The sequence below is a fragment of the Colobus angolensis genome, unplaced genomic scaffold (assembly GCF_000951035.1).
Source record: "Colobus angolensis palliatus isolate OR3802 unplaced genomic scaffold, Cang.pa_1.0 Scaffold24, whole genome shotgun sequence".
Taxonomy (NCBI): domain Eukaryota; kingdom Metazoa; phylum Chordata; class Mammalia; order Primates; family Cercopithecidae; genus Colobus; species Colobus angolensis.
The window spans coordinates 10450652-10459520 of record NW_012115599.1 but is presented as its reverse complement, the minus strand read 5'-3'; the positions used below and the strand labels follow the sequence as shown (position 1 = coordinate 10459520).

General features: G+C 50.8%; 1 protein-coding gene across 2 annotated transcripts in view; it reads right to left on the bottom strand.

Annotated features, from left to right (window-relative positions):
* CPNE5 (copine V) overlaps nucleotides 1-8869 on the bottom strand; it is a 98520-nt gene extending 89651 nt beyond the window's left edge. The window contains exon 1 of one of the 2 annotated variants that reach the window (XM_011945321.1): nucleotides 8323-8869. In XM_011945321.1, coding sequence (XP_011800711.1) covers nucleotides 8323-8417 — 95 coding nt within the window. In that variant the 5' untranslated portion in view covers nucleotides 8418-8869. The remainder of the gene's footprint in view (nucleotides 1-8322) is intronic. The other variant, XM_011945320.1, reaches the window with a different exon arrangement.

Below are 8869 nucleotides of genomic sequence, written 5' to 3'. Positions count from 1 at the left end.
CAAGACTCCGCCTCAAAAAGAAAAAAGAAAAAAAAAAAAACAAAATATACCCCAAATCTGTTCACTCCTCCCCATGCCACCATCAGTATCATCTCTCACTTGGAGGCCTCAGTAGTCTTCTGCCTAGCAACGCGCTTCCATGCCTGCCTCTCTCTACCCTTCACCAGTCCCTTCTCTTCATGACGACCAGAATTCTATTTATTTATTTATTTATTTATTTTGAGAAGGAATCTCGCTCTGTGGCCCAGGCTGGAGTGCAGTGGTGCAATCTCAGCTCACTGCAACCTCTGCCTCCCGGGTTCAAGCTATTCTCCTGCCTCAGCCTCCAGAATAGCTGGGATTATAGGCGCATGCCACCACATCCGGCTAATTTTTGTATTTTTTGTAGAGATGGGATTTCACCATGTTGGCCAGGCTGGTCTCGAGCTCCTGATCTCAAGTGATCTGCCCACCTTGGCCTCCCAAAGTGCCGGGATTACAGGCTAGAGCCACCACACCCGGACTCTTTTTATTTTTTATTTTGAGACAGAGTCTTGCTCTGTTACCCAGGTTGGAGTGCAGTGGTGCAATCTCAGCTCATTGCAACCTCCACCTCTCAGGTTCAAGCGATTCTCCTGCCTCAGCCTCTCGAGTAGCTGGGATTACAGGCACCCGCCACCACGCCTGGCTAATTTTTGTATTTTTAGTAGAAACGGGGTTTCACCATGTTGGCCAGGGAGGGGTGACAGAGCAAGACTCCATCTCAAAAAAACAAAAAAGCTTCTCAATAGCAAATGAAGATCAATATCAATTATCAAATAAATGAATGTGTCAGTAGTGTTCAGTTATTGGTACCTATTACCACAATTAAGCTGATTTAGCACGTTGCAGTTTATATAGAATGTCACAGACTTAATCTCTTTAGTCTTGAGAACAATGAAGACAGAGGATGTGGACGGGACCAGTATTTTTCACCAGTTTACAAATGGAGAAACTGAGGTTGGAGAACTTAAACCATCTGGCCAGGATCCCAGAGAAGATAAGCCAGGAGTGGCACAGACTTTCAGTGTCCTGGTCAGGATTCTTGCATACCCTAAGGTATAAAGCTGTCCTGTTGCTACTGTGAGGTCTGTGTGAGGCCAGCAGAAGAGACCTTAGGGAACCTTGCAATGTTTTGAAATCATACTAAGCCTTTTTATTCTTGGCTGGCAAACTGGCAGAAAGAGAGGCAGTCATGGGTCCAGCCAAGTGGTGCTTGGAGAATCAGTCACCTAATACTGTCCACCATCCATTGACTATAGGAAACCCTGAGGAGCAGGCCACAGAGATGCAAATTCTAGGCTCTTGGAAAGCCTCCTGGTTTCCAAATGGCCCTGAAGATGCCATGGTTGCCCATCCGGCAAACATTGCCCACTCTCTTCCTGCTGACAGAATGCACATTGTTTAGATCTGATGACAACTCCCTGAAATCCAGGAAGATGGCCCCTGTCCCTAGTCTAGGAGTGCACATGAGACCCAGCTTTGGCCCCTGAAATAGAAAGGAAAGTTTGTTGAGAGATTTTGGAAAGGATTGTACTTTCCCGGTAAAAAGAACTTTTCAGAGAAAGGACTCTGGCCTCGTGCCTAGCTTCCTATCTTTGGATGCAGTTATGATGTCTGAAGCAGATGCAGCCATTTTGTAACAATGAGGCCTACTGCTAAGGTGATAGCAAAACAGAAAGACAACAGGGTCCTTGATGATAAAGTGAGCTGACAAAGTAGCCCTGATATAACCTACCTCCAGACTCACTATGATCTGAGAAAAATAAATGCCTTTCAGGTTTAAGCCACCATTAGTCAGATTTTCTGTTACCTACATCTGAATCATTCCTACCCAAGCCTGACTCCTCTTTGCCCCAGAGTTTTCCAGCCTAATTCCCCAGCCTCCTCCCTACCCTTTCTTCCCAAGAGTAGAACATCTCCAGTGATCACCTTGAGTCTGAACAGGGTGAACTGTGAGCTGGGAGAGGAGGGATGGTAAGCTATTACTGTGTGGTCTGGATGGCACTGAAGGCTGACTTCCATCCTGTGACTCTCTCTGGTTTGCTGCTCAGAACCAGAGGCATCTGTTAGCAAGGAAGGCCTCTCCCATCCCCGGGGAGAGAGTGCCTACCTTTTGGTCACACCTACCACAGTTGGTACTCAGGCCTCCACCACCATCCTCCTGGAGAACGCAGCCTCCAATCTCAAGAAGCCCTCAAGGTCTTGAAGTCTGAGGGAATAGGATTTGGATCCCTCTCTCCAAAATGTACTCACTGCATAACCTTGGGCAGGTCTCTTAACCTCTCTGAGCCTCAAATTCCTAATCAACAAAAAGAGAAAATACTACTATCTATCAATCCTAGTTTAAAAGACATAGCAATTGTGATTGCCAGAAATATAAGATGGCCTCCAAGATTCCAGTCTCCTGGCACACACGTCTGTATAATCTCCTCACCTTGAGAGGTGGCGGGACCTGGGAGTATGATAGGTTAGTCACTCAGGCAATTGGGTTATGCTGTATAACAAAGGTGATCAGATATTCACTCTTGTGATTACAGTTACTTTACATAAGACCCTGTCATAGCAGTTTAGGGAGAGATTCTCCTGCTGGCCTTGAAGAAGTGAGCTGCCATACTGTGAGGGGGCCGTGTGGCAAGGGCCTGGGGGCAGCCTCTAGGAGCCAAGAGTCACTCTGGTCCAATAACCAGAAAGAAAACAGAACTTTAATCTCTCTGCTGCAAGAAATTGAATTCTGACACCCACTAGTGAGCTTGGAAGAGGACTCAGAGCCTTGGATAAGACCACAGCCCTGCCAATGCCTTGATTCCAGCCTAGTGAGACCCTGAGCAGAAAAGCCACTTTATGTCATGCCTGGACTTCTGACCTACACAAACTAGGAAATGAGAAATGGCTGTAGTTCGAAGCCACTAGGTTTGTGGTAATTTGTCACGTAGCAACTGAGAACTAATATAATAATCTTAGTTTGGATTATGTAAAAGTATTATGTGAGGCCAGGTGCAGTGGCTCACACCTAATCTCAGCACTTGAGAGGCACAGGCTGGAGGACTGCTTCAGATCAGGAGTTTGAGATCAGCCAATCAGCCTGGGCAACTGAGTATGACCTCACCTCTACAAAAAAATTAAAAAATAAAAATAAATTTTTAAATTAAAAATTAGCTAGGTGTGGTGGTGTGTGTGCCTGTAGTCCTGGCAACTCAGGAGGCTAAGGCAGGAGGATCACTCGAGCCCAGGAGTTGGAGACTGCATTGAGCTATGACTCTACCACTACCACTGCATTCCAGCTTGGGCGACAGAGACTTATCTCAAAAAAAAAAAAAAAAAAAAAGAAGGAAGGAAAGAAAAAAAAAGAAAAACAAATGGTGTTATTTATTTGAATAGGTTAAAAACAGATCGACTGGGTGTGGTGGCTCATGCCTGTAATCCCAGCACTTTGGAAGGCCGAGGCGGGCGGATTACCTGAGGTCAGCAGTTTGAGATCAACCTGACCAAAGTGGTGAAACTCTGTCTCCAGTAAAAATACAAAAATCAGCCGGGCATGATGGTGCATGCCTATAATCCCAGCTACTCAAGAGGCTGAGGCAGGAGAATCGCTTGAACCCGGTAGGCAGAGGTTGCAGTGAGCAGAGATTGGGCCACTGTACTCTAGCCTGGGTGACAGAACAAGACTCCATCTCAAAAAAGATAAAATAAAATAAAAAAGTTGAGTGTAGAAATTGCATACGGTTCAGCCTAATACAATGTAAAGTGCCTAGCATGCAGTAGGCATTCAGTAAATGCCGCTGTTATTATTCCCCTAGCTCCACTGACCTGAGTACCTTGGTGTATTCAGTGGCTAAGTGGACTTCTTTTCCTAGCACTGGCTTTGACAGCTGCTGCACTCCCCCAGGCTCCTCCCTCCCCCAAACCACCCTCTCCCTGCCTGTCAGAAGAAAGCGCTCAGAGCTATTCACACCCCTCCTAAGAGGCGCAGGGCACAGCTCCTGAGCCGGGCTGCCTCTCGGGCTCCAGGGCAGCAAAACGCCAACCCGAACAGAGAGCAGAAAACAATATCTCTGGGGCAGAACAACAGCTGCCCACCAGCCCCATACCAGCTGGTGGGGAGAGGGCAGCCAGCAGGGCTAAGCAATCGGCTGCTTTCAGCTTGCCCCGCCCCATCTTCCTTGGGTCTTGGGAACCCACGATGTGGAACTATGCATCGCTTCTCCAGCAGGACCCTGCGCAAGTGCAAAGGTTTCTTGTTATGTAAAAAATGCAAATCATTCTTTCTAACCAACATGCTGGGCCAGATTCCTGCATGGAGACCTGAAAAATAGTGGGGCCTTTGGATAATGGAACGTCGGACAGGTAAGTTTTGATTGACTCTGCAGGATGGCTCGCACAGTCCGGAAGGGTCTAGAACAGGCCGTCAGAGGAAGGAAGAGCTCTTGGCTCAAGGGAGGAGGGTCTTTAACGTCACATTTTTTACAATGTCTACTGGTATCTAGTTCCACAAACCATCTGCCCTACTCACTCCCAAAACAACCCCTAAGAATCTCTAGATGGGCAGGGCACAGTGGCTCACGCCTGTAATCCTAGCACTTTGGGAGGCTGAGGCGGGTGGATAACCTGAGGTCAAGAGTTCGAGTCCAGCCTGGCCAACATGGTGAAACCTGGTCTGTACTAAAAATACAAAAATTAGCCCTGTGTGGAGGCAGGCACCTGTAATTCCAGTTACTCAGGAGACTGAGGTAGGAGAATCGCTTGAACCCAGAAGGTGAGGTTGCAGTGAGCTGAGATAGCGCCTTTGTGCTCTAGCACTCTAGCCTGGGTAACAGAGCAAAAACTCCGTCTCAAAAAAAAAAAAAAAATCTCTAGATTGATCAGATTTCCAGGACACACACAGACCCTGGAAGCAGCTATAAAGGCAAATTTTTATTAACTTCCAGGTGTCAAATAAGCAACAACATCAATCGCTATTCATGGATTAATTCATTTAAGCCTCGTAACTGATAAGGATCATTACACTTCCTTTACAGATGAGGAAACTGAGGCATAGACAGCTTAAGTAGCTTACCCAAGGTCATAGGAAGACAGCTGGGATTTGAAACCAAGGAGACAGATTCCAGGGCTCACATTCATAACCATTGTGCCAAATAACCAAAGGCTTTCTAATCTTGGGGCCTGAGTTTACTATAGTCAGTAAAAATAATTGTTTGGGAGTATCGTGTACTTTACCTGAATCAGGGGCCTAAAACTGTCCATCCACAGTGTCATTTGCCTTCAGTGAAGACTTGGCCCCATGGTGGCCCTGTGCTCTGACTCAGATGTGCCCCTGTGCCAGGCAACTTTGCTTAGCTAGCTGAGCCCTAGGATGGGCACAGCAGGTGCTAGATCCTTCCCCAGGCACAGAGCAGAGGGCTCCTGGGGCTGCAGGAAGTGGTAGGCCCCTTCATGAGGAGGAAGGCAAGTGGAAACAAGTGTTCCTGGGAGCCAGAGGTGGCAACTCATAATCTTCCCTGAAACATTGGCCCCTCTACCCCAGCTGCCTATCCTGAAACCCTCTGGAGTTCTCACCCTGCCAGCCCCTCTGCCTGCCCTACTGTTCTGTGCCCACCAGCAGGTGTCACTTAGATGCTCAAGGCAGAGCATCCCAGAACATCCTCTCCTGGGGCCCTGATAGCACTAACCACAGGGTGCAGGGGGGAGGTACTTGACTCTTTAACTGGTGACCGTGGAGTGAAGAATATGCTGGAGAAAGCCACTCTCTGCATCTCTTCCTCCTCCCTGTGCTCCTCTCCTCCTCCTTTTCCTCCTCCTCTCTCTCTGTTCTGGAACCTGAATAGTTGGGCCAGGCTGAGGCAAAGAGATGCATCTACAATTTCAAGGCCACCCAGACTGTTTTCTCACCTCCCCTCTGTTCTAAGTGACTGCTCCCTCTTCATCCCTCCCCACCAAAACCCATTTCCCCCCACCTCTGGTTTTCTGGAGAATATAAGTAGGGCCCAGGTCAGGGTCTTCCTCAGCTCATGGATCATGTCCCCCGAAAGGGAACTGACCCAGAGTCAGCCCCAGAACCACATCCCCCAGGAAGGCCTCTTATGCAAGAGGTTTGAGTCCTTTGGACATCTTTACTTCCAGAAAGCAGACAGGAGGGGCCAGGTGCTACCGCCTTCTGGTGATCATTGTAGCTCCTTACCGAGCACCTACTGTGTGCCAAGCAAGTGCAAAGTAGCTTGCTAGGTGCTTCATGCTCCTCTACTCCTGCAAGTTAATTCCAACAGTATTTGGCACAGTGCCAGGCATTGCTCTAAGCACACGAGCTACCTTGGTGAACAAGGCTTCTCCATGAGTACATGCTGCTTATTGTTTGTACCTGACAAGTGGGGGAAACTGAGGCTTAAAGTTTGCCCCAAGTGGTGAAGCAGAGATTCTGTTTCAAGGTGTCTGACTCCAAAGCCATAATATCTGCCCTCCATCTCCTTTCCTCTCCACTGGAGTAGAGGGTGCATGGGTCTGACTCAGGGTGGGAATCCCTGCCCTCAAATGCTTACACAGTTGCTTTGAGAGGGGAGGGATGACGTCTGCACACCTGAGATGTCTCAAGAGGTTTCATCCTCAGTATGTGAGTGACCCTGTGGCCCAGGCTGAGTACCTAGGGCCCAAGGGACCCAGAAGACAGTGATTTGAGCTGTGTACCTCATGGTTGAGAGGATGCCTGGAAGTGAGGAGCATGAAGCCAGGCTTTTCGGGGAGAGGGGGCCATGAACTTGCAGAGATAAAGGAGGAGTGAAATCTGGATGGGGAATGGGCTGTTCAGAGGCTTGGAGGTGGGAAGGATCCCAAGACAACTGAAGACGACAGGCATGATTGAAGGCTGGGAGGGAGCCCCAGGCGCAGGGATGTGCGTGCAGGATAAGGGAGGGGAGGCCGTGCTGCTTTTGACGGCTGAGGAAGTGAGACTGGAGCTAATGGGCCATCAAGAATCTCCCAGCAGAGTAATGACAAGATGCAAATGGCGTTGGGAGATGATCCTGAAGGCATGGTGTATGGGACCTGGGAGCTATTACAGGAGCCCCCAGAGGGCCTGGCTTAGGGGGGCAGCTACGTTCAACCAGATCAGCCTTCACTCCCACTTACCTCCAAGTCTTCAAGAGAAAGTCACCCTGAGTCCTTCCCTCTTTCATGCCCCTGCCTAGCCTCTCTGGCTCTACCTACACCTCATCAATGCCACAACTTTGTAATACAGGCTGGGGGGCAACAAGGTTACCTCTCATGAAGGGTCTGACCGAGGGGCAGCCTGGAAGAGGATGAGATGGGTGATTTGGAACAAGGGCACAGCCAGGGCTCTAGAAAGGCTGCCAGTTATTTGGGGTAGGGGGCATGGCATCTGTGGGGGAACCTCAAAGTGGGTGATGCTTGCGTTGTAGCACATGATCCTAGGCCAGCCACAGAGAGACTGAACTAGGGAAAAATCCCCCTTTGCCACCCATACCCTCTTACTGCCTGGGGCAGCCTTCCCTCCAGCTAGGAGAACCTGGGCCAGTTCTTAGACAGAGAAGTTACCCCCAAACCCTGTGTGACATGAGTGAAGATTTGGGCGTGGTAGCCCACAAAAATATTCCCCCTCCTCCTCTGTTGGACTCTACAATTTCACAATCAGTGTTCCACTCCTTTGGCTTAACATTTTTGACCCAAGTTATTTTTTTAATGGTGTCACTTTAAGTTGTTATCATGTATCCACACCTCAGTATGAATGAGTCAATCTGATCCTTTTCCAGGAGTCGATTTCGTTGTTGATGGAGATGAAGGAAGGCTTTAAAATCCTAGAGTCTAGGACAGTGGGGTGGGGGAGAACGGTAAGGGGAGATCGGGATGATGGGGCAAAGGGGCAAAGAGAGAAGAGAGGAGGGCATAGAAGGGAGAGGCTGGAGAAGCCTGGGAGGGATGAGGGCATATTACTCACTTCGGGATTTAGGGATGAGGTGATCAGAGACAGCCTGAGCAGAGACCATAGTACAGCCTTTTACCAACTGCCTCTCCCCACTTGGGTGCCTGGACCCCCTCTTCCTGTGTCTTGGTAGCTCCTCGAAGCAACAGCCTGGAGCGCAAACTTTCTGGGATATGACCCCAGCCTGGCTTCCTATTCTGCGGTCGCCACCCGCAGCTGGACAGGGGCTCTTGGCAGATCGGCAGGGGGGCAGTCCTGGAGACCAGGACACTCTGGCAAGGGGGCGCGCGGAGGTTTAGGATCGAAGCGGCAGGGGCCTCGGGGCTCTGCGACCAGAGCCGGGGGCGAGGGGACCCGGCCAGCGGGAGGCTCACCTGCAGGACACGGTGATCTCCACCTTGGTGGCCGGGATGCTGCCCGCCAAGGAGTCGAACTCGCTCAGCGACGCCATGTCCTCAGGCTGCTCCATCGCCCACCGCACCCCCCACCCCAAATTAGTCAATCCCTGCGCGATTCACGCCTCCTCCGGAGCGACTGGAGCCCTGGGCTCTCCCCCAACTCCAGAGCCAGGGCTGGGCGGCAAGGGGAGGAGAGAGGAGCGCGAAGAGGGGGCGTGGGAAGTGAGAGAGGGAAGAGGGCGGAGGGAGCGGGGGCCGCGGATCGAGGTGGGGGGCTCGGGTGACGCCGCGAGAAGGCTAGGTGCCCAGCGGGGAAGGGCAAGGAGCCCAGGGAGCGGGGCCACAGCGGTGAAGGCGGAGAGGGGCGCGGGGAGAGGGCACCGGGAGAGACGCGCGGAGTCGTGGAGAGGGGCACCAGGAGAGGGACGCGCGTCTGTGGGCAGGGGTAGAGGGGATGCAGGAGACAGGGAGAGGGGCGTCAGGGGCGGGAGGCGCTGGATGGGGCGCTGGCAGCGGGGGTGGC